This window comes from Corvus cornix, chromosome 15, assembly GCF_000738735.6.
Source record: "Corvus cornix cornix isolate S_Up_H32 chromosome 15, ASM73873v5, whole genome shotgun sequence".
In the NCBI taxonomy this organism is placed as follows: Eukaryota; Metazoa; Chordata; class Aves; order Passeriformes; family Corvidae; genus Corvus; species Corvus cornix.
The window spans coordinates 8,913,239-8,938,317 of NC_046345.1; the positions used below are offsets into that span (position 1 = coordinate 8,913,239).

General features: G+C 56.3%; 4 protein-coding genes and 1 non-coding gene across 7 annotated transcripts in view; 1 reads left to right on the plus strand and 4 right to left on the minus strand.

Moving 5' to 3' along the window:
* Positions 1-9,985, minus strand: part of LOC120410843 (immunoglobulin lambda-1 light chain-like) — a 34,237-nt gene extending 24,252 nt beyond the window's left edge. Inside the window, exon 1 of one of the 3 annotated variants that reach the window (XM_039561110.1) lies at positions 9,927-9,985. In XM_039561110.1, the coding sequence (XP_039417044.1) occupies positions 9,927-9,972 (46 nt within the window). In that variant the 5' untranslated portion in view covers positions 9,973-9,985. The remainder of the gene's footprint in view (positions 1-9,926) is intronic. The other 2 variants (XM_039561140.1, XM_039561115.1) reach the window with 2 other exon arrangements.
* A 1,044-nt stretch (positions 9,986-11,029) lies between these two features.
* Positions 11,030-22,567, minus strand: LOC104688772 (vacuolar protein sorting-associated protein 29-like). The gene is made up of 5 exons (XM_039561350.1): positions 22,240-22,567; positions 20,934-20,957; positions 12,425-12,596; positions 11,696-11,931; positions 11,030-11,147 (listed from the first exon to the last, which is right to left on the minus strand). Exons 1-5 carry the CDS (start codon positions 22,323-22,325, stop codon positions 11,030-11,032), a joined length of 636 nt encoding a protein of 211 aa, XP_039417284.1. The 5' UTR covers positions 22,326-22,567.
* On the plus strand, positions 14,210-22,004 carry LOC104688770. The gene is made up of 2 exons (XR_005603198.1): positions 14,210-14,303; positions 19,315-22,004. It is a non-coding gene; the product is annotated as an uncharacterized LOC104688770 (transcript).
* On the minus strand, positions 14,277-19,124 carry VPREB3 (V-set pre-B cell surrogate light chain 3). The gene is made up of 2 exons (XM_039561351.1): positions 15,212-19,124; positions 14,277-14,969 (listed from the first exon to the last, which is right to left on the minus strand). Exons 1-2 carry the CDS (start codon positions 15,258-15,260, stop codon positions 14,641-14,643), a joined length of 378 nt encoding a protein of 125 aa, XP_039417285.1. The 5' UTR covers positions 15,261-19,124; the 3' UTR covers positions 14,277-14,640.
* CHCHD10 (coiled-coil-helix-coiled-coil-helix domain containing 10) lies at positions 22,512-23,229 on the minus strand. Its single transcript, XM_039561337.1, has 3 exons — positions 23,174-23,229; positions 22,922-23,105; positions 22,512-22,718 (listed from the first exon to the last, which is right to left on the minus strand). Exons 1-3 carry the CDS (start codon positions 23,227-23,229, stop codon positions 22,512-22,514), a joined length of 447 nt encoding a protein of 148 aa, XP_039417271.1.
* Between the last annotated feature and the right edge of the window lie 1,850 nt (positions 23,230-25,079).

A 25,079-nucleotide genomic window follows, 5' to 3' on the forward strand; every position in this document is an offset into this window, starting at 1 on the left:
ATGGGGCTGGAATAATGCCAAGCTCCACAATTGCCCAACTTATGTTTGGCATTTTTTCCTCCCATGAGTGTCCCAGGCCCCTAAAATACCCCCTTGCTCTCCTGCTTTTGTGCCCCTGACTCTTCTTCTGACAGCTGAGATCCACCACTCAAGACCAAGATTTTTGCTCTTCCCTGACATTCACACCCCAGAACAATGGGAGCAGGCCAGCACCGAGCCCCGGGGTCCAGCAAGGCCTCCCCATGAGCTGATCATGAGCCCAAGGTGCTGGTGCTCAGCAGAGGCAGCCAGTGCTGGGGCAGCCCCTGGTCAGCCCTGCTCTGACTCGGGGCACAGGGATTGTGGCTATCTTTGGCAGTCCCAACCCAGACAAAGAGTAGCTGCATGCACCACAGGAAATTCCCTCTCCCCCAGGACCCTCCCTGTCCCTGATTATGCTGTCCCCAGGGTACTCAGGGCACCAGGAGCTCATCCGGCATGGGCAGGGCAGGGCTGCAGGGTTGTCTCCCTGCGAGCAGCACAGAGGGGACCTGCTGGAGCAGAGCACATGTCCCATGGCAGGAACTGCTACAAAGGCACAGATGCTGCTCCACATTGTGTCTGGGAAGCAGCAAGCAGCACCTGAGAGTGTGCCACTGGAGCAACAGTGGGCTTGTGTCTTTCTTTTCCCATGCTGGGAGTTACCATGGCCCTGATCACCACTGGTGTCCCAGCCAGAAGAGTGAGAGCCTCCTCCTGCTTCTCCTCCTCCTCTGCCAGCCATGGGTAATGTGGCCATGGAGATGAGTGTGTTCCCAAGTGCTGTATATCCCCTCCCAAAATGCCAGGGAACAGGCACAGACCTGGGGCTCTAAGGGGACGCCAGGCTGGGACACCAGGCACAGCCACATTCAGTGCAGGGCAGCAAGGGCAGGGCCATGGTGGGGACCTAATTCCCCATCAAGCAGGCACAGCCGAGACTCCTGACTGATGTCTGCAATAGCAGGAGGTCTTTGCATCACTTCCCCATTGCTGCATGTCACCGTGGCAGCATCACTGCTGCTGTCCTGACCACCACAGAAATAGACAGCCTCGTCCTCGGCCTGGACCCCAGTGATGGTTAACGTGTTCGAGGAGCCGGATGTGGATCCGGAGAATCGCGAAGGGATGCCCGAGGGTCTGTTGGTGCTGCTGTAGATCACAGTGACAGGGCCACTGCCAGGGACCTTCTGCTGATACCAGCCATAATAGCTGCTGCTACCCCCGGAGCAGGTGATCTTGACAGTCTCTCCCACGTTGGCTGACACCGAGGATGGCTGACTCACTGCTGCTGCCTGGACCAGGGAACCTGGAGAGGGAGAGGAGAGAGGGGAAAAGATGGGGCTCAGTCAGTGTCCCAGGAGCACAGACCTGCCTGGGGAGCAAGGTTAAAGGGAAGGCCACAGTCAGAAGAGAATGGACCCAGATACGGTCACCAGCATATTTGAGGAGTAGAGCCCCGGCCAAGGCATCTCAGCAGAGAAGCAGCTCTGGCAGATGCTGGAGGACATGGTTAACAGTGGCAAGAGGCAGTGAGGTTGGGAACACAGCTATACCATGAGTTTTGTAGGGACAAGGACAATGGTCCCCAGCCACAAAGTCACCTCCTGTTCTCTAGGACAAAAAATGGAATTCATAGCCATGGTCATGCAGAGGAGACAAAAACCAGCCCCAGCCCCACACCCACAACTCTACTTGGTCATCTGAATCTGTCACTTCACCAGCATAGCTGCTGCTGTCCCTGCTACCACAGAAACGGGCATCCTCGTCCTCGGCCTGGATCCCAGTGATGGTTAACGTGCCCGTGGTGCCGGATGTGGATCCAGAGAACTGTGAAGGGATGCCTGAGGGTCTCCTATCATTAAGATAGATCACAGTGACAGGGCCACTGCCAGGGACCTTCTGCTGGTACCAGCCATAGTTGTTGCTGCTCCCAGAGCAGGTGATCTTGACGGTTTGGCTGACTTGAGGATGGCTGACTCAGTGATCCTGCCTACGCCAGGGAGCCTGGAGAGGGAGAGGGGGAACACCAGAAGGGTCAGGCATTTCCTCAGGAGCACAGGCCTGCCCAGGCAGTGCAACAGTGCTCCTGTGTCCAGTGGTTCTGGTGCCACAGTGGGACACAGCCTCAAGAGAGAGCAGAAGATTAGCGACCCATGGGCCTGGAAGGAGAACTGGCAGCATCAGAGCAGTAGAACATCACCCTCTGAGGGAGAGGGACCCGGTCATGGCTACAGAAACTTGGGGCAATCAGAGCCCAGGCTGGCCCAGAGCAATGCAGCAGCGGCAGCTTCAGCAGCAGAGCAGCAAGAGGGCTAGCGAAGCAAAAGGTAACAGGGCTGGGGATGAGGCAGTGCCATTCCTATTATAGGGACAGGGGAAAGAGTCACCTCCTGTGCCTTGTTGTGCACAGTCATGTCCTCGGGCAGGGGACCTGCCTCAACTCCACTGTGTTTGGCCATGAGGAAAAATGGCTCAAAACCTTCCTCTGTTGACACTGGGTTCTGTGCCTCACTTCCCCATTACTCACTGGTTCATCACCCACATCAGCAGCACTGCTGCTGTCCCTGCTACCACAGAAATAGACAGCCTCGTCCTTGGCCTGGACCCCAGTGATGGTTAACGTGGCCGAGGAGCCGGATATGGATGCAGAGGACTGTGAAGGGATGCCCGAGGGTCTGTTGTTGCTGCCATAGATCACAGTGACACAGCCCAAGGCACCCCAGCACAGAGGCAGCAGGAGGAGGACATGGTCATCAGTAGCAAGACGTGATGAGTTTGGGAATGAAGCCACACTGATCTTTGTAGGGATAAGGACAATGACCTTCAGACATGAGGGAGAGCAAGAGAGCCTCCAGTTCTGTGGGATAATGAAAGAAGGACATTTGCAGCCATTTCTGTACCGAGGGGACAGGGACCTGCCCCATAGCCAGCCAGGAGGGAGGAGGGCTGAACACTTTTCTTTAGTTTTGGAGTAAGGAAAGCTTTGGAATCCTCACTTCCTACTTCTTGTTGTCACTATACAACATAGCCACCACTGCTGCTGTCAGCACTACCACAGAAATAGACAGCCTTGTCCTCGGCCTGGACCCCAGTGATGGTTAACGTGTTCAAGGAGCCAGACTTGGATCCGGAGAATCGCGAAGGGATGCCCGAGGGTCTCTTGGTGTTTTCATAGATCACAGTGACAGGGCCACTGCCAGGGACCTTCTGCTGATACCAGCCATAATAACTGCTGCTGCTCCCAGAGCAGGTGATCTTGACAGTCTCTCCCACGTTGGCTGACACCGAGGACGGCTGACTCACTGCTGCTGCCTGGACCAGGGAACCTGGAGAGGGAGAGGAGAGAGGGGAAAAGATGGGGCTCAGTCAGTGTCCCAGGAGCACAGACCTGCCTGGGGAGCAAGGTTAAAGGGAAGGACACAGTCAGAAGAGAATGGACCCAGATACGGTCACCAGCATATTTGAGGAGTAGAGCCCTGGCCAAGGCATCTCAGCAGAGAAGCAGCTCTGGCAGACGCTGGAGGACATGGTTAACAGTGGCAAGAGGCAGTGAGGTTGGGAACACAGCTATACCATGAGTTTTGTGGGATAAGGACAATGGTCCCCAGCCACAAAGTCACCTCCTGTTCTCTGGGACAAAAAATGGAATTCATAGCCATGGTCATGCAGAGGAGACAAAAACCTGCCCCAGCCCCACATCCATAACTCTGTTTGGTCATGAGAAGGACTGAAAATCTCCATTTTTAATTCCTCTGCACCTCATTTGAAAATCTGTCACTTCACCAGCATAGCTGCTGCTGTCCCTGCTACCACAGAAATAGACAGCCTCGTCCTCGGCCTGGACCCCAGTGATGGTTAACGTGCCCGTGGAGCTGGATGTGGATCCGGAGAATCGCGAAAGGGATGCCCGAGGGTCTCTTGTCATTCCCGTAGATCACAAAGACAAGGGCGGTGGCAGTGACCTTCTGCTGGAACCAGCCATACTGATTGTTGAACAAGAGAGGAGCCAGGCAGTGCCCCTGGAGCACGGCCTTCTGCACGCAGGGAGATGGGAAATAAAACAGTCAGGAGGGAATGAACAAAACAACAGTCACTGGTATTTTTGGGTAGAACTTCCAAGCCACAGGTCTGCACCATCCAGGAATTGTGTCACTTTCGTATCCTTCAGCTCCACCTGCAGCATCACCGAGCACAGCAGACAGTAACAGGCAACACAGAGCAACCAGCCATGGCCCCCCTGCAGGGCACTGGGCTGCTGACCAGCACTGCCCTCCTGGACATCACTGTGACAGACAGCCTCGTCCTTGCCCAGTGATGGTTAACGTGCCCACGTTGTTGGACCAGGATCCAGAGAATCACAAAGGGATGCCTGAGGGTCTCTTGTCATTGCTGTAGATCACAGTGACAGGGCCACTGCCAGGGACCTTCTGCTGGAACCAGGCATAGCCAAAGCTGCTGCTACTCCCCGAGCAGGTGATCCTGAACATGTCTGCCACATTTGCTGACAGCGAGGACGGCTGACTCACTGCTGCTGCCTGGACCAGGGAACCTGGAGAGGGAGAGGAGAGAGGGGAGAAGATGGGGGTCACTCAGTGTCCCAGGGGCACAGACCTCCCCAAGGAAGAAGATGAGGCCCCTGTGCCCAAAGGCCCTGTCCTGGCCCAGCGAGTCCGAGCTGTGGGCAAGCACTGCAAGGAGGAGAAGGGCCCAGGCCATGGTGCAGTCCCACCAGCTCCATGTCCTCAGCCTAATGGGGCTGTGCCTTGAACCCTGCCTGGACTTTGAGCTCCCCACCTGCCCCGGCACAGGCCCTCCATGGATACGTGGCCCCCAATGGTCCCTGGAGCTCCTGTCCCACTGCTACCCCCACATACTGCAGGCACCTCTGGCCCACCAAAGATCGCTCTGGGCTGCCTGCTCCTTCCCCAGCATGGCTGATGAGCTCTCAGCTGAGCCAGGGACCACCCCGAGCCTGTTCCTGCCCAGTAGGACCATGGCCTCGCTGCACCAGGAGCTCCTGTGCACAGAGCAGGGGACAGCCCCCGCCTGCCCATGGGGACACATCCAGCTGCCCTCGAGCACCCAAGGCTGGTTGGAGATCCTGGTCCCGGGGCACTGTGCTCCCTGGGCGCTGATCAGCAGCAGGGACAGGGCAGCTGGGAAAACCACATCCTGCTTCAGTCGAGGCTGCCACCCTGGGCCTCTCTGAATTGCCTCAGAGAGCTGTGGAGCAGAGAAATGGGCCTTTGAAAGGGAATGGGAACCACACCAAGACCAGGAGCTTCAAGGCTCCACAACACTAAGGAAATTCAAGCCCCCAGTTCCTCCAAATTCAAGGTGAGCTGAGGGTCTCCAGCAGCTTTGCAGCAACCGTGGGTGGAGCTGGGCCGGGGTTTGTACCAGTCCCGAGCACGTAGCACGTCCACTCTTGTCCGGCCAGGGGCAGCCCCTCTGCCTCCTGCCCACAGCACGGCCCACGGCAGCCGCCAAGGAGCCTGCGGGGCTGCTCTGCACCTCGCTGGCACCCGCTGGCACCCGGCTGGCCACAGCCCCTTTGCCTCCTGCGCGCCCCGGTGAGCCTCAGCACTGTGCAGTGGGGCCACACTGACACCGTGTGGGGACCAGAAGGGCCTCAGGGACAGCACTGCAGGAACCCAGAGCCCAGCCCGGCACAGGACTCTGCCCGCGCTGCCTCTCACCCCTGCCACGGCTTCCACCAGGTCCAGACATTCCTCCAGCCCTGGCCACAAACCTTCAGGGTTTCTGTGAGGCACCCTGCCCACGGCAGCCCGTGCTCACAGGGGAGAGCCTCTCACACAGACACAGGGTCCTTTGGCACAGGTGCTGTCACCAGAGATGAGTTGGCATCAGCCCTGAACTGGCAGGGACTGGCAGGGACCAGAAGGTCCAGAGATCGTGATAGGGATTGTCCCAGCTCCTCTGAGCAACCACAGAACAAGACATTTTCAGGCCAAGAACAAGTAGCCACACCACAGCTCTTCACTTCCAGGAACCATGTCACTTCAGTGTCCTGCAGCAGCACTGAGGGCCCCTTGGTGCTATCCTAGATCACAGTGACAGCAGCACTGCCAGGGACCAGGCATAGCCAGTGATACCCTCGGAGCAGGAGATTTTGATGGTTTCTCCAGCATTGGCTGACACTGAGGACGGCTGACTCAAGGGATGCTTCCTGGACCAGGGAATGTGGAGAGGGAGAGGGGAAAAAGGGAGTCAGTCAGTGCCCCAGAACAGCCCTCTCTGAGCTGCAGGACAGAGCTCCTGTGCCAGAAGGTCCTGATGGAACAGAGGGATCTCTGCCCCAGACTCAGCCCAAGGCCTGAGCCCAAGGCCAGGACCCCATGAGGAGACCTGGCCGAGCAAGAGGCTGTGGCTGGCAGGAGCATGAGGTGATGGGGCTGATGACAAAGCAATGCCAGGGCCACTGCACAGCAGCAGGGTCACCTCCTGCACAGCATGGGGCAAGCAGTGAGGCCATTCACAGCCAAGGCCATGGAGTGGGGGGCACAAAGCTGCCTCAAGCCCACAGCTCTGCTCAGCCCTGAGAGAGAGGGCACAGAGGGTCCATCTCTACCTCCTCTGTTTCCAGAGAGCTGAGGCCCCCTGCAGTGATGTCCAGGAGCTCCTGGCACAGCTGGGCTGGTGCTGGGCAGGCAGGCAGCTGGCAGGGCCCTGGGCACCAGCCAGGGAGATCAGGAGTAGCTCTGGAGCAACAGGGCAGGGACAGGGCTGCTGGGAGGTCATCCCGGCCACTTCTTATTGAGGGTGTGGGCAAACGCTGGACAGGCTTCCTAGAGAGCTAGATGATATCCCAGGCCTGCAAGTGTTACACAGGCACTTGGACAATGCCCTACATTTTGGTCATCCCTGAAGTGGCCACGCAGTTAGACTATGGTGATCATGTAAGGCCTCTTCCATCTGAAATATTCTATTTCAGTTCATATCCTATCTGCTCTCATCCACAAATGACAAGGAAAGGGCTGTAACGATGGAGCTGTGTCACTGGGGAACAGCCACATTCACCACAGGGCAGAAAAGGGCAGGGTCGTGCCAGGGACCTGCCCCACCATCAAACAGGGACAGCAGAGACTCCTAATTGGCCCCTGCCATGGCAGGAGAACGTTGTACCCCTTCTCCATTGCTCCATTTCACCATGGTAACATTATCACTGCCACTCTTGTAGTTACCACATGAACAGACAGCCTTGTCCTGGGCTTGGAGCCCAGAGATGGGTACTGTACTCATGGAGCTGGACAGGGATCTGGAGAATTGTGAAGGGATGTCCAGTAGTCCCAAGTCATTGTAGTAGATCACAGTGACAGGGGCACAGCCAGGAAATTTAGGCTGGTACCAGTCACAGCTGCTGCCATCCGTGGAGCAGATGACTTTGATGGCTTGTCCCATCCCCAAGTAGAGCTGACAGAGCACTGCCTGGACCAGGGAACCTGGAGAGGGAGAGGATGGAGAGAAGAAGATGGGGGTCAGCCAGTGACGTGGAGCATGGCCATCTGTGGTCAAGGGAACAGTGAAAGGACAAATCTGCCTGCAGGCAGATGGGACATACATGGGACATGGCAGCGCTGCTGCGAGGTCATAACTTCCTCAAATGACAGGGGATGGGCACAGTCCTGGGGCTCCAAGGGATGGCTGAGGCAGGAGGTTTTTGTACCACTTCCCCATTGCTCTGTGGCACTGTGCAGCAGCACTACTGCTGTCATAGCTACCACAGAAATAGACAGCCTCGTCCTCGGCCTGGACCCCAGTGATGGTTAACGTGGCCGTGGAGCCGGGTCTCTTGTCACTGTAGTAGATCACAGTGACAGGGCCATTGCCAGGGACCTTCTGCTGATACCACCCATAATCGCTGTAGCTGCTACCCCCAGAGCAGGTGATCCTGACCGTCTCTCCCACACTGGCTGACACCGAGGATGGCTGAGTCAGTGCTGCCTGGACCAGGGAACCTGGAGACGGAGAGGAGAGAGGGGAGAAGACGGGGCTCAGTCAGTGTCCCAGGTACACAGACCTGCCTGTGATGTCCAGGGGCTTGTGGCAAAGCAGGGCTGGCAGCTGTGCTGGGAGGCAGCTGGCCCGGCCCCGGGCACCAGCTGAGGAGCACAGAGGGACCTTGGCCCTGGAGCAGTGTGCAGGGACAGGGCTGCTGGGAGGTCATCCCTTCCCAAAGATTGACAGGGGTATGGGCATTTGCTCCTGGGACTGTTAAGAGGACACCTGAGCTGGGAGGCTTTTGTATCACTTCCCCATTGCTCTGTGGCACCGTGCAGCACCACTGCTGCTGTCATCACCACCACAGAAATAGACAGCCTCATCCTCGGCCTGGACCCCAGTGATGGTTAACGTGCCCGTGGAGCCGGAAAAGGATCCGGAGAATCGCGAAAGGGATGCCCGAGGGTCTCTTGTTGCTATCGTAGATCAGAGCGACAGGGGCACTGCCAGGGACCTTCTGCTGATGCCAGCCATAGCTGCCACTGCTATCAGAGCAGGTGATCCCTGACCGTGTCTCCCACGTTGGCTGACACCGAGGATGGCTGATTCAGTGATGCTGCCTGGACCAGGGAACCTGGAGAGGGAGAGGAGGGAGGGGAAAAGATGGGGCTCAGTCAGTGTCCCAGGTACACAGACCTGCCTGGGCAGGAGGAGAATGCTCCTGTTCCCAAGGTCCCCAAGATGCAATGAAGGGGCCCAGAGCCACAGACAGAACCTAAAGAATGAGGGTGCTGCAGGGAGAAACAGCAGCAGCAGGAGGAGGCAGAATGCTGGAGTCAGTGCCTCCACCGTGTTGACCAGCACTGCCGTCATTGCCAACACAGAAATAGACAGCCTCATCCTCAGCCTGGACCCCAGTGATGGCTAATGTGCCCGTGGAGCCGGACTGGGATCCGGAGAATTGTGAGGGGATGCCTGAGGGTCTCCTGTCATTCCAGTAGATCACAGTGACAGGGGCAATGCCTGGGATCTTCTGCTGGAACCAGGCATAGTTGCTGTAGCTACTCCCAGACCAGGTGATCCTGACAGTCTCCCAGGAGCACAGGTCTCCCTGGGCAAGGTTACAGGGAATGCAGCTGTCATGGCCAGAACAGACAGGGACATGGTCCCAGGCCCATTGCAGGAGCAGAGCCCAGCCCATTGCAGAATGGCTGCACACAGGCAGCTCTGGCAGCATGTGGGACATGATCATCAGTAGCAAGAGGCTGTGAGGAACACAGCTGCACCAAGAGCTTTGTTGGGACCAGGACAATGGGCCCCAGCTGCAAAGTCACCTCCTGATCTGTGCGACACCAAAGACAGGACATTCCCTTCTGTGGCCATGCAGAAGGGACATGATTCTGCCTCAGCTGCACATCCAGCCAGGAGGGAGAAGGGCCAAAATCTTTCCTCTGGTTTTGGAGTCTGACTCACTTACAGGTACTCATTGTCACCACACCCCATAGCTGCCACTGCTGCTGTCAGCACCACCACAGAAACAGACAGCCTCGTCCTCAGCTTGGACCCCACTGATGGTTAACGTGCTCACGTTGCTGGACCAGGATCCAGAGAATCGCAAAGGGATGCCTGAGGGTCTCTTGTCATTGCTGTAGATCACAGTGACAGGGCCACTGCCAGGGACCTTCTGCTGATGCCAGCCAGAATAAGGATAGCTGCTGCTGCTACTGGAGCAGGTGATCCTTATGGTCTCTCCCACCTTGGCTGACAGCGAGGACGGCTGACTCACTGCTGCTGCCTGGACCAGGCAACCTGGAGAGGGAGAGGAGAGAGGGGAGAAGACAGGGGTCAGTCAGTGTCCCAGGGGCACAGATCTGCCTGGGCAGCAGGACGGGGCCCCTGTGCCCAGAAGCCCCATCCAGGCACAGCAAGTCTGGCCATGACACCTGAGCTGTGGGCGAGCACCACGAGGAGAGGAGGGGCCCAGGCCATGGCACAATCCCACCAGCTCCATGTCCTCACACCGATGGGGCTGTGCTGTGGCAGCCAACACCCTGTTATGAGGCTGCCATCCCGGCACAGACCCTCCTTAGAAATGTGGCCCCCAGTGTTTCCTGTTGCACTGCTGCCTCTCTTTCTTGCCCACCAATTCAGCAAGATGACTCCAGATCAATGCATCCTCTGCACCACCTTCACCAGGCCTGTGACCCTGCCATCACCCACCCACCGCGCATCCCCTGCGGCAGCTCAGCTCCTCCATCCACTCCCTTCCCACACAAGGGCTTCTGCGCAGGGCTCCGTGCCTGCAGCTGCCCCAGACAGGCCCATGGCCCCCCACCAGTGCTGAGCTTCCACAGCACCCCCACTGCAGGCACTGCCCCAGCACCAGTGACGCTCCCCCTTGTCAGCAGCACCCCAGGGAACACAAGGGCTCTGCATCCTGCAGCCTCTGCAGCATGAGGGCCAGTGCCCAGCCTGCCCAGCCCCACACACCTGCACACACCTCTCCACACCACTCTTCCCAGACCGGTCTCTGCCTTTCCATGCTGCTCCAGTTAAGAAGGCAGGATAGATCTGCCAGCATGGGTTAAGTCCTTAGCATCTTTGACAAATCCTGAAATATTTTACGTCTGCATCTCAGGAAGCAATCAGCAGCTTCCTTTTAGTCCTTGGAGTCCCCTTACATCAATTTCAAGCTGATCTTCACCTTTTACAAACATAATGAACAGGACTCAGTTACACAAAGAAAAGAATTTATTATCGTGTATTTGCTTTACACACACAATCCAGTGCCCAGCTACTGCCAGTGTCTGCAACTCCCTAGGCCAGGAACATATCAGCTGCTCCTTAGACACAGAATTTTTCCACAGGCCTCTTTAATCAGCTGTGTCTTCAAGTTCTGGTTGAGAACCAAGACAAACAGGTCACTAGCAGTAAAGGGTCACAACTGCTTTACAGCCCAGCTCACCACAGCAGCAGTACTGTGACTGAACTGGGATGGGAAGGGGTGAAAGGCAGTGAGAATTCATCAAGCAGCTTTGAACATGATTCAGTATTTCCTGAACTCCTTTCTTTCTACTTTCCTATCATCCTCAATTAGTTGGAATACGTAAGTCACAACCGTGGAGGCCTGGATATCCATCAGCACAAATGAAGGGTTGATGTTCCTGGAAAGAGGACATACTTCTCATACTTCTCAATTAGATTACACTTACACTGCACTTCTTGCTGTTAACATACCTTATGCTTATGTGTTCTGATACACTTGGTTGCCCAGGGCTGCAGGGGTGTGAGAAGAACTGCACGGTCTGCAATGTCTCAGGCAGAGCTGCACTTAGCCTAGAACAGCTCAAGCCATGGCAGATCCAGACATTTAAGGTGACAGGGCTTCCAGAAGTCAAATTTCCTACAAAATATGCAGATTCTGGGAAGACACCAGAAAGCAAAACAAGAAGCTGTTGGAACTCACCCCTCTCCGGGCACAGGAAGCAGCCCCAGACACACCAGTGCTGGGCTGTCATGCCCAACATGTGGGCTAAGAAAACTCTGGTAACAGGGGTCCTCCCTGCACTCCCCAGCAAGGGAGTGAGCCGGCCTTGTGCCCCTCATGGCACCCTGCCAGCGCTCTGTGGCACAGTGGCCGGACACTCGCACGTGTTTCAGGTGACACCCAGGGCTCTGTTGCACTGGGCACCTCAGGGCTCCCCTCACTCACCTTTCCAAAGCACTGCAGGCTCCTGTAGCTGACCCCAGGTTGATGAAAAATTTTTTTCCATATTCAAATGCTTCAAATCTGTGTGTGTGTCCCAAGAGGTTGATGTCCACATCCAGCTGCCTCTGCAGCAATTCCAGGCTGGCCACATCACCCCAGGGAATTACCTGATAGCCATGAATCAGCCTAATTCTGAACTGCCTGACAGTTACAACATTCTCTTCAGGATAATTCAGGCTCTGAGAAGGGGAAAGTCATAGACTGTAAGTCAGTGAAGGACCCCACGCCTACACAATGCAGCTTCAAAGCCACAAACCTGCCCTTCGCGGGGCAGGAGGCCCCTCTCAATGTGCAGAGCCAGTGGATGCTTGTACCACACCCCAGCAAGAGCAGCTTCAGAGCAAAGGGTAAGGAATTTGCACCTTTTGGCTACCTAACAGTAAAAACATACACAGAATTCTTGCAGCTACACAGCCAGCTGGGGCACTCCTGTGGCCTCATAGCAATCACAGGCTTGTGCCAGAGTTCCTATGAATCAGGAGCAGTTATTAATCCCTCACACCCAGGTGCAATGAGAAGGGTCTAGAAAATAATTCTGTTTGTCCACTTTTATCAATTCCTACTTGCCTCCTGGTGAATTACAGTTTAGGAATTGCTAATACTGAGAGACTCCCCAGGATTCATCAAGATGAGCACAGCATGGGGGAAGGCAGGCTGAGGAACTGGCGTTACCTCAGAGTCCCCCCTAACAATGTGGATGTCCCCAGCCAGCGTCCTGAGGCAGTCATAGCTCTCCTTGGTGAGGAGGTTTCCCGTGCACAAGATGTGCTGAATCTTTCTTGGAACCAGCAGCTCCTTGAACTTCGCTGGCAGAGCACTGCACCAGTGCAGGATGTGAAGGTCCCTAACACCAACTCCGCACACACCGGGAGGAAAGGGAGACCTTTAGCCCAAGTTACTTAATAGAACAGCACAAAACCTCAATGTAATAAATGGTTTTTAAAAAGTTCCTTTTTTTTGGTTGAGAAGTTGTTAAAAGTTGCTTGTTAGAGGAGTGGGGGTATGCAGTTAATGAGTTGTTATTGCGATTGTGCGGGTGTAATGCCGCCGTGTACCCACTAGATGGGGACACCAATGGGGGAAAGTAGTGGCTCTACAGGAAGGAGGGGAATGCTCTAGAATGTTCTCAAGACAGCCCAATAATCATGATGTAAACACTTTGAAGCATTATTGGTCAAGGGGCTAACCAATCACTCGATGCCCCAGAGACTGACAGAATTGAACACTAATGAGGATCCTAGCAACGAGCCATCAGAGGGAGGATCTGAGCTGCACCAATCACAGCATCAAAAGAGACTGTAAGAACTGCTCCGGGGCTCAGCCCCTCGTGTCCTGAGGAACCTGGGTCTGGCGGTGCAGTGTTTGTTTTTCTGGGTTGTTGAGTGGGTCTTGGGCTTACCCCGAGTCTCCGCTCCTGGTTTTCTTTTTAATAAACGAGCAGACTTTTATTCCACCCAAAAACTCCAAGCCTCGTTTTTAACACTCAACACCACACCTCTGCAGGGCTCCAGGGCACTCACAGTCTGGCGAACCATTGCGAACTGATAGGAAAGATGGGTGCTAATGTCTTTACAAACAACTCGAAGGGTGGGGTTCTTTAGGAGAAATGGCTGTTAGTATCTTTGAAATGGGCCTTAATGTCTCTACAAACATCAAGCCTCGAGTTTGTTACAAAACCCAGACAGTTTGAACTCCTGAACTTTAGGGCAATAGGACAAATGGGTCTGCGCAAAGTCTATAGCGGAACCCAGACAGCCGGAACTTCTGTACTTTGGGGCGAAATTACGTGTTCAAGGAGGGAATATGTGGTAGGCGCTTCGGGAAGCCAATGGGGAAGGGAAGAGGGCAACATGCGGCCGTGAATTTCGGATGAAAGGAGGCTGCGCCCTCCGAGACCTCGGGAGACCCCACGGAGGTACGGCACAATTGACTCTCTCCCTTTATTGGAATAAAGCTGCAGGATTCCTCTATCTCCTTTGCGGACACTGGCTTTTCCGCACACGCTGAACACAGGAGCAGGGCAGGGGCTCAGGCGGCCCATTCGCCGCTCACCGGCCCGGCGAGAACCGGTGGCCGCCGGGCCCTGACGGGCACTGAGGTAACCAGGAAGTGACGCGCCGGATTTTGTCTTCCCCTGAGCCAATGGTAGCGCCGGCCGCCCTCACGTGACATCAGCGCCCGCCGCTGGGTCCTAACGGCCGCCTCGGTACGCGCGCCGCGCTGAGCATGCGTAGTGCGGCCATCCCGGTGTTCTGAGGCCTGGGGGAATTTTGTGGGAAAATCCTTCCGCTTTCTGTGTGTGAAAACGTCCTTAAAAAGTCCCCAGAGGTGCGCGCGGGGTTACGCGTGTCCCTGTCCCCTCAGGAAGTGTGGCGGGCGGAGCGGGCAGGGGGACAGGGCGGTGTGGGCGGCGGGCTCTGCTCCGGGGGTGGGTGAGGGCTCCACGCTGCCCGAGAGACCCCGCCAAGGGCCACAGCCCCTCCTGCTCGCCCTCCTGACCCAGGTACACATGACACGAGCCGCGTGGGTGAGGATTAACCTTTATTACCAGGTGAGCCAAACTCTGCAGAAGCCCCAGCCGGATCAAGGCTGCCTTGTGCCAGGTGCTGGAAGAGCCCGGGAAAGCCAGGCCACAGCCGAGCCCTCCATCCTCCCGCTGCAGCAGGAGGCCTGGCCGGTCTCCTGCCGTGTCGGGCTGTCTAATGCCTTATGGGGGACGCCTGGGGACAAAGAGGAGGTTGCCGCACTTCCCAGCACGAGGCAGCGCTGCTGGGCCTGCTCAAGCATGCAAGAGGGACTTTTCCCGTCTCTCCCAGGGCTGCTGCTCTCCCTGCTGAGAGCACGTCAGAGTTGCCAAGAAAAGCGCAGAAAGCTTTTGTTCTCCATTTCTAGAACCATTTGAAGGCAGGTGACAGGGAACAGTAATAGGTGCCGTTGTCATCCTGGCAGGCGGATGCGATGGTGAGGATGCAGGCGTTGCTGGCGAGGTCTTTGGTGGCAGAGAAGCGGTCAGGAATTTTGGCAGGCCTGTGCTTGTCTCGCTCGGAGTTGTAATAGAGCAGATACCTCAGGGAGTGCCCTGGGCGCTGCTGGTACCAGGAGATGCCGAACTGGCTGATGTTGTACTGGGGGCTCAGGGTGCAGAACAGCCGAGCCGTCTGCCCAGGCAGCACGAACACAGAGTTTGGCTGGGTCAGCACGGGCTGAGCCCTGGAAGCTGCATGCACCAAGGATGCAGTTACTGATGGGCTGAGCTGTGTCCCCCATCACACTCAGCCCCAAAATGTCCCTCAGCTCTCTTGAGGCAATGCCATTACCCAACTCCCATCCTGCTCATCACACCACACAGCCCCAGAGCAAAATGCCCTACTCAGACTCACCTCCCCTTGGACAGCCCAGTCCTGCCCACCACCCTGCAGTGCCCGCCAGGCAGAGCTAACTCAGCCACACCACCCTTACCTGTGCCCATCGTCCCCACCAGGAGCAGGACCATGAAGCCCAGGGCCATGGCAGGAGGCAGAGGAAGGGAGGCTGTTTCAGAGAGGGTCTGGGGTGCTACACAAACCCAGGCTGCTGTACCGCAGGCACTGGTGGGACGTATGTAAATGACACAGGGGGCTCAGGGACTCAGCTCCCCAGGGCTGCTCGCTCTGCTGCAGCTGGGCTTCAGGGAGGGGGTGAGAGCTGAGCATTGCTCAGCACCCACCTTCACCCCAGCCCCTTTCCTTCAGCTGCACCAACGCACCCACAGCCCACCCCAGCACCCTCTGCCCTGGGAACTGGGACAGCATCACTGACCATCTCTCTTCACTGATGGGAAGAGCAGAGAGGTTTCTCTGGTGTCTCCCACTCAGGCCCTCTGCTGCCAGGTGCACCAGAGGCCAGGAGCCTGAGCAACACCATGCCAAGGATGCTCTGGGGAGGCAAGAGGCTGGGAGTCATCAGGGAGAATGGAAGATGGGAGGTGCCAGAATCCCCCAGCAGCTGTCTCATCACAGAAGCAGCATAAGGAAAGTTGCTGCTCCCTCCATGCAGCTCCATCACGGACAGGAACTGCTTGTCTGGGTCACAGCATAACCTGCAGCGGGGGCTGGGAGCTGCCGAGGGTGCTGCCTCTTCGCCAGGGCCGCCTCAGGAGCAGCAGCCATGGGCAGCCATGGTGGGTGGCTGCCAAGGTCACCGGCAGAAGACATTTCCCAAGGGACCAGTGCAGAGATGGCTGCAGCACAGCTGCTGCCTCGTGCGGAAGGACAGCAGACCGTTACAGCCAAAGGCCACCAGCTCAGTGGGCGTGAATCCCCTCCTGTCTGTGGCACCTGTCACAGGGCCCAGAGACACCGTATCACACGGCCGCCAGCCCAGGCTATCCTTCTCAGCAGTGTGGTCAGCAGGCACTTCTCATGTGCCAGAGCTGGTGGGTGCCTCTTGCCCTCCACAGGCAGGCTCAGCTGCCACCAATGCCGCCTCATCACCATCCAGGGACAGCCCACTTTCTCCCTGCTGCAGCACCCTAAGCCAAAGACGTTGCAGGTGGGTCCCAACATGACTGCCCTGTGTGTGCTCTGGTTTTGAGGGAAAATGGAGCTCTGAGGCAGAGTCGTGCCTTTTTGGAACACCCCAGCACTGCGCCTCTGGCATGGGCAGGTCCTGAGGAGGAAGCACTACCGTCACCCAAGGACGTGATGCAGGAAGCTGGACTCTTGCTCTGCTGTGCCACCCTGCAGAGCTCTGGTGCACCCAATGGCTCATCTCTCTTCTGCGTTCTGGGTCATTCAGAGCAGCTATAACTGAGCAGGGCCCCATCTGCAGCAGCAAGGGGCTGGTTAGACCTGATAGGGCCCCACAGTTCCTGGCACAGCTGGACTGCAGGGCAGCAAGGGCTGTTGTGCCCCTGCCAGGGGGATGTGGTGTCACACAGTCCTGGCACATGCAGCAGAGCCTGGCTGTGTCCCACCTGAGCCCATCTGGGCAAACCTGCTCTATCAGATTTATTAGAGCCAGCCTGCAGCAAGGTCATGCAACCACAGCTGCATGAGACCAGCTCCAAAGCCCATCCAAGGCTGGAGCTTTGCTGTAGTCTCTTCTGGCCTTGTGGAATCCTGCCCCTGCAGGTATCAGCAGCTTGTGTTTCGTGCCCCTGAGCTCTTGCAGGTACGAGCACACTGCAGATACAGCTCCACCTGTTACCCAGCAGCACTCCCCAAATTCTGCAAGGTGGTGACAAGATGAACATGAGTCTCCCTCCGTGTCCTAGGTGAGCAATGTCACACACACACACACCTTGTCCCAAGCCCTGAGCAGGACAAGTCCATGGATTAGACTGACTGTAAAATGAAACCCAGCAAGACAGAGGGAAATCATCTCCTCATGCAAGGAGGTGCATTTCAGAGAAAGGGAATTTGTCCACAGAGCAGTGAGCACTGGATAACACAGCACATCAGTGTTGTTACTGGTTCCCACCATTCAGGCCTTTCCCATCTGCTGAGCAGCCCAAGGGACATGGTTTCACCCATATGTTTTCCACAGGAAAAGGAGATGATGCTACAGGGCCCTGACACATTGCTGCAGGAACACTTGCACAGCAACATTTGGGCACCAAACAGAAGATGCAGCTGGCACATGACAATGTACATCATGGGGCTGCAAAACCCCACTGCCTCCTTCTCCAGAGTAGGACCAGCACAGGCAGAATTCTCAGGATGATTATTCCAGTGGGATCCAGTCATTTCGCAGAGGAGGCCAGGCTGCCCTTGCAGCAGTGCTGGGCTTAGGAGCAGGGTGGGCAGATGTGGCACCACCACAGCCCAAATGAACTGCAGGACAAACGGGGGGCAGGAAACACCACAAGACTACAAAAAAGTCTGAAATTCAGAGCAGCTGGGACCACATGGAGCAGTCAGCCTTACCAACAGGCTGTTGTTTAGCTCAGCCCCTGCTCTACCCGTCTCATACCCTGCAGCTGCAGGGGGCTCAAGAATCTGCAGGGGCCATTCACTGTTGCTGGGAGATCTGGCTGCTGAAACCACAACAGTGTCAGTGGGAAACACAGCCTGTGCCCTGGGCTCTCCAGCAGCTCCCACCACTTGCAGGAAGGGACCCAGGACCACAGCCCTGCCAGAGGCACAGGAGCACCATGTTTCCCACCGTGAGATTTGGAGGTATGTGGGCAAAGCCCCAGCTCTGCCTCAGCCCTGGGGCCAGCCCAGCCCCTGGACCACCCTCATCACCCCCCACAAGGGGCAAGGCAGGTGCACAGCAATTGCCAGTGCTTAGGGAACAGGCAGGAGAGCTCTGCTAGGGCACAGCAGCATCCTGCACTGCCCCTGCCTTAAAAAAAAAAGGGAGCTCTATTACCCCTACATTGAATCATGGAGGAAAACCACTCCAGCAGAGCTGAGTTAATCACAGGGAGGGAGGCTGGATGTGAAGATGAGTTCCCAGCCTGGCAGCTCTGGGAAATCACTGGAGGGGGCCCTGCTTATCTAGACACAACCAGAAGAGCCATGGGGCAGAAGGGCCAGCTGCCAGCAGAGCTCCTCTGTTCCAGGCTGTGTGGAAAGGGCTCCCTGACTCAAATCCTGGCTCTCAGTTTCAGACAGCAGGTATCTGTGGGAAGAAATGAGCAGCCCCTACCCTGACCTCACCCAGTTGGCTGGATGCTTTGGCCTGACCCCAGACACTCGTGGCTGAATCCATCAGACACACACAGTCCTAAGCCTTTGCTCCCTCTGCTATTTGACTTGGATCCCCAGCTCTGACTACTGACGTGTGTCAGCCCTGGGGATTTCTCAATTGAGACAAACTTGGTCAGAGTTCATGGCCAAAATATCCTCTGGTGACTCAGTCACAATCTCCAGCTCTTTCCCCTTGCAACTGGGACCACCTTGTAGAAAGGGACTGGCAAGGCTCAGGACTCACTGCTTTTTCCTACTCATGCTTGATGAAACGAAGTTGAAGGACAGAGACACTTCATCAGTCAGAACCATTTTCCCCAAATCAAAGCGCTCATCTTCTCCCCTCACCTGCGGCACTCAGCACCAGCTACCAGCAGCCATGGCTGTAATGCAGCTGCTCAAAGCCCTGCTGATGCCACATGGGGATCCTACCTTTGCTGGCCACAGTGGGCACCTCTCAGCCACCTGCTGTGCCTCTTGTCATGCCCATGTGGCCCCTGGGTTTGGGGCGACCACACTCCTGTCTCAGGTCTCATTCTCTGTCTGCAGCCAAGTGCAGAGATGGCAAACCTGTGCTGCTGCGTCCAGACCCTCACAGATCACCTGAAGTAGAAGTGTCAGTGCAGGCCTGAAGGTACGAGTGCTCTGGGCAGTGGTCACCGAGGGACTGCCACTCATCTGTACAGAAACAGGAGATGGTAACAAACAGGTCACATGGGAGTCACAGAACATCCCAAAACACAGGGAAAGGGACAGCAAACCTCCTGCTCCCCAGATCTCCACAGATTCTGTTCAAAGTGTAACCTGCCAAGGAAAATACCTCTAAACAGGCTTTTTGGCCACACAGGGGCACACTGAGCTTCCTTCACCATGTGTCTCTCCCTCCAGACTGCATCGATCTTGTGGACAAAAAGGGCACCCTGATGAATCTGACCAAAGTGGAAGATCCTGCATCTGAATTCACCAGTAAATACCTACAGGAAAGGCAGCACTACATCCTCATAAGAGCTGTCCAAAAGTTCCTTGTCGAGACAGCACAGCTCAGCCTCTGGGCCAAGAAGGGTCTGCTCTGGGGGGAGGCTTGGAGAGGGGCTCTGTTCAGCAGTCACTTGGACACAGCAAGAAGCTCCAAGGAGGCAGAAGCTAGCTCAGATGAAGCACTAGAGCTGAGCCTTTGTTTATCCAAGGGCTGCTCCAGGGAAGAAGGAACCTTTCCTGGGCAGAACCACCTGCCCCAGTTACAAGCCTTCAGTTTGCAGCCAGGAGAGAGACCAATCCATCTCTCCCATTCTGCTGGCAGAAGAAAACTCTGAAGCCACCTGCTACGAATCCTCACTAGAGGACCTGGGGAAACACTACCCTGACCTACCAGGTAAGAGCAAGACACCCACCTCACCTCCATAAAGGAGTCAGGCGTGCAGCATGACTCCTGTTCCCACTTCAGCCCTCGTACAGCACCTGTGGGACTGTCCTCTGATCCCACTGTGCTCCTTCAGGGCTGCTTATGGCTGTGGGCAGCGAGTGCATTCAGGCAGCAGGATCCCTCCTAGTTAAGAGTGACAGCAGGGACCTGCTGCCCTCCCACCCCACACCAGGCAGAGGCCTACCCAGCTTGTCCCCTGGCAAAGAGGGCCATTTCCGTGGAACAAACAGGGAGGGAAGGACATCAGGAGAGATTGGGAAACTCTCAAGTGTCTCTCCCAGGCTGTAGTACCACAGGTTGGCAGTGGCTTGCTCAACATGTAATGGGCAACTGACCAACACAGCAGGAAAACACAACTCTGGAAGGGCTTGGTTACTCCACAGATCATCTGCAACAGCCCTTAGGAAAGACCCAGAGGAGGAAGGGCTCCTTACAGAGGAGGGCTCAGCCCCACACCAGCTCCTGAGCCAGGAACAGAATCACCTTACAGAGCAGGAGGAGCTTAGAACTCAAGAACACCCCTAAATGAGGAACAGACCCATTACTGGTCACACAGGCAAGCACAGCCACCACCAGGGTCCAACCACCTGCCCAGGCACTTATTCCCAGCACAGCAAGAGTCCCCTGCTACTGAGCCCCTCTTCCTGGGATCCCCTGCTCCTCCCAGAGGTTCACACTACCACATCCCAAGCTGCACCCTGACAAACCAGGCAAACCCAGCACCACAGCCAGGCACAAGCAGCATCCTCCTGCTTCAAGGTGGTCTCATGTTCCCATGGCATGGCCTGCACTCCCCAGTGACGAGAACCTGCATCTCCTTTCAACCCACCTGCACAGCAGCAGGCAGAGGAACATGCACCCACCTGTATCATTGGATGGGTCTGCTTCCCACTCCATCACCAGTCTGAAATGGCCCTGCAGGGGCCGTCACTACAATCACCAGGAAAAGCTGCTACAGAGACAGCCAGTCCCCACAAATGCAGAAGCAGTGCTTTTGCCAAGATGGGTCAAAGGCAGAACACACCTGATGCGGCTGCTCTGCTGGCTCTCCTTAACAGCTTCTCCAGCCAGACCAGCACACCACCCCCACATCAACATCAGTCTAATACTTACTTCTTAAAGGGAGTTAAACAACTTTGGAGTGGTTCCTCCCTGCACACACAGGACAGCTCAGCACATGGAGCACTTGGGCGTTTCATCTCTGGCATCTTTTCCCTTGGCTGTCTCTCAGGAGAACACAAGACTCCCCTGATACAGCCAGGCACAGCTCAGGACATCACCTACGAAGAACTTGAGACTGTAGCATTTAGAAGGGGCAGGACTTTCAAACACCAGCCTCCAGTATCTGCTAAAAGCAACTGCTGCCAGCATTTACCATCAAGACCTGGATTTCCTCACAGATCCCAGCAAGGGGCTGAGAACTTGTCCATTGTTCAAGAGTCAGAGATTAAAAGGTTAAAATACTCATTCTGCCAAGAAAATGCATCAATTAAGCCTCTGAAAGTGTCCTGGTTTCACTGCTGTGCCACTAAAACTCCAGCTGAAGCCTCAAAATTCCCTTTTACACCAAAGTTAAAAAGAGGGTGTCCTGCTGGAGGCCAGTCTTTGGGCAGCAATCACAAGGCTGTCCTGCCAAGGTGACTGTAAGAGGAAAGCAGCTCCACACTTCAACTGATGCCAGTGACCTTGAGAACACTGCATAACCTGCTAAAGCTTTAAAGTCAGATCAGCCAACTGTATCCAAGTCCCACAGCCAGACAGGTCACACTCTCTTAGCTCTGAGGTCAGGACAGGTATTCAGGAAGAGGATATCTATAGAGAAGTAATTTGTTACTGAAAATACTGTAGAACACATGTTGGCTTACCTCTCTCCAGCCTCTCCTCTGCCTAGAGGGCAGCCAACGTCTGAATCTCTTTCTGTCAAGTCATGCAGGCACAATCCTTGCTAGGCTGCACAGCCTGTTTCCAAGTTGTGCCTTGTCCTTTAAGTAGCTGGTAATGTTAACATTTTGGTAGCTTAATTTTAGCTTGAGAATTAAATAAAGAACATGCACAAGTGATAGGTCCAAATAAATCCTTTTATTTCTCTGTAATAAATACAGCACTATCTGAATTCTGAAGACCCTTGGGTCCAATAATTCCTTTCCTACTAGTTCAGAAGTGAATTACCACTAGAATACTCCTGCCTGGTCAGTCTGCTCCCTCCAGCTCGTTCCCTGTCCGTCCTTCTGCTCCCCGTGGATAGCAGGACTCTACACCATGATCCTCTTCCCTACGAGGGGGCAAATTCTTCACAGGAGAGAAGAAACACCTACAGGGAAGAAGCACAAGTTCAGCATTAGGTACATGTTCCAGCAGCTGGAGTTAAAAGCTCTCTCACTTGAGATGACCAGATCAAGACCCAACTACTGATAACAGCTTGTAACAAATGCAGCAGGAAACAGAGAATCAGCCAAGAGAACAGCAGGCTTCCCATGGCAGCAAGAGTAGACTGTCTAAGAAGGTACCTACAGCCTCCCCACCTTCACACAGACATGGTCACAATCATTTCTCCTTCCCTTTCCCGTCGCCTTCTGCTCTTCAGGACATGGGAAAGACACAACTGTTTCCTACTTAAACCTCTAAAGGGCACTATATCCCCAAAAGATCGCTTCTACAGCCTTCAAACCCCCTGAGATGCTCTGCTGGCAGGAGTTCCCTCCTGCAGGGACAGGGCGCACTCACCATTGCTGTACTTGCACTGCTTCAGAGCCTCGCTGAAGCCCTCGCACAAGGTCAGGTCTCTCTGGTTGGTAGCACACTCCAGGAACTGCTTCATCTCATAGTGGCAGGGTCCGTAGGGCGACTGCTGCATCACGGGCCGGGGCTCCTGCGGGCACGGGCCCGGTCAGAGGCGGCCCGGGGACAGCGGCGCCTCTTCCAGCGTGCTCCCGTCACCCTAGGCGGCTATCTGTCTGTCCGTCCGTCCGTCCTTCCCTCCCTGCACGGCCCCGCTCCCCGCTCCCGCCGCCCCACGGCCACAGCCCCGCCGCCCAAGGGCAGCCCAAGGGCACGGCCCGGCTCCGCTCGCACCTGGGCGGGCGCCGCCGCCTTGGCCGGCTCGGAGGAGCCGCCGCTGAAGACGCCGGTGATGGCGCTGCCCACGACGTGTCCCACGGCGGAGCCCACGGCCACGCCGGCCGCCGTGCTCGCCATCTGCGCCATCAGCCCGGGCTGCGCCGGCTGCGCCGCGGGTGCCGGGGCCGCTGGGGCCGGGCTGCGGAGAGAAGGCAGTTGTGGGGGCGGCACAGGGCAGCGCGCCCCGCTGTGCCGAGCCCCCCGTACCTGGCGGGCACCGGTGCCGCGGCGGGCCGGGACGCGCTCCTGCCGCCCCGCGCCATCGCTGCTCTGAGCGCCCCGCCCCGCCCCCGCCCTTAAGAGTGCCGGCACCGCCACGTGACGCGCGCGCGCGCGCAAACAGCCGGCCGAAGCCAGGGCCCCGCCCCACTGAGGGAAGGCTGGGCTCCCGCGGGGCGCATGCGCAGAAGGCGCGGGGCCGGGTCTGCGCACTGCCCGCCGCTCCCGGCAGAGGGCGCGCGAGGCCCGTCCGGGAACGGGGCGGGGGCGCGGGGCGGGGGCGCGGGGCGGGACCGGGGAATCGATGGCGGGATGAAACAAACACCGAAACAACACCGGAACACCACCGGAACAACACCGAAACAACACCGGAACAACACCGGAACAACACCGGAACACTGAAACACCACCGGAACAACACCGGAACAACACCGGAACAACACCGGAACACCGAAACAACACCGGAACAACACCGGAACACCGGAACAACACCGAAACAACACCGAAACAACACTGGAACAACACCGGAACACTGAAACACCACCGGAACAACACCGGAACACCACCGGAACACCGGAACAACATCGGAACAACACCGGAACAACACCGAAAAAACACCGGAACACCGGAACAACGCCGGAACAACACCGGAACACCGGAACAACACCGGAACACCGAAACACCGGCAGCGAGTCCAGGCGTTAGCCCAGCACTGCCAAGGCCACCAGTAAACTGTGTCCCCAGCTCCGTATCCACACGATTTGTGAACACCCCTAGATGGTGACTCCAGCGCTGCCCTGCGTAGCCCGTGCCAGGGCTGGACGACACTTTCAGTGAAGAATTTTCCCCTAATATCCAATCTAAACATTCCCTGGCACAACTTGAGGCCATTTGCTCTTGTCCTGTCCCTTGGTACCTGCGAGAACAGAGCGATCCCGCCTGGCTTCATCCTCCGTTCAGGCAGCTGTGGAGCACGGCAGCTCCCCGGGGACAGGTGCTGCGGGTGCCGGGACAAACGAGAGCTCCAGGGATGCAGTGACTTTGCAAATGCTCGGAGGGTGCTTCTCCCAGGTGCAGAACAGACCAGGGGAGCATGAAGGGGCTTGTTGGAATGGGCAATGAGCACGGCTTCTCTTGCACCGGAGACGACGGGGTGGAGGAGAGGTGGATAATGAGGGGCTGGGAGACGGAAGATGAGCGCTCCGCAATTGGGGCAGAGAAAGGAGGGTGCCAGGGAGGAGGGAAAGGAGGAATGATGTGGTCTAAGCCATTGGCCAGCACAACAATTTTTGCAGCAGCCCTCTGGATACAAACCAGGAGATCAAGGAACACTTTGCAAGGCGTGGACATTGTTGGGCAGTAGGAATCCATGAAAAGATGATGATGATGAGCCCTCAAATCATGAAGAGACAGGCTGGACGACGCCAGTTTTACCTTCAAACCAATTTCCTGACAATCATCTCTTCCCTGGTACTCCCGCTAGTCTCCAGGGCCCCTGTGGGTCCATGTCTCCTCAATGTCTCCCTGGATTGGGCCTTGTTGCCAGCTCCGTCTTTGGATGTTCCTTATGCCCAGTGGAGAGAAAGACATTTCCAAAACTGAGAAGGATTCAGACGTTTTCCAGGAAAAAAACCATCCCAGCTATGTTATGTCTCCAAGGCTGTGTTCATACATTCAGCAAGTTATGAAAACCAGCTCTTTGGGCTGGTTCATTGACTGGCAGGAATTAGAGAGCTAAGTCACTGCAGGGCTGGCAATTAGCTGCTGTGTTAAGTGTTTTTGTAGAATCAAATTTCCAGCACGAGGGGAAGAGAAAAGCAATTGTAAAGCAAGCCGCCCCCTCGGCGCAGGAGCTGGGCGGGCAGAGGGGAGCTGCAGCTCCTACACTCCTGAG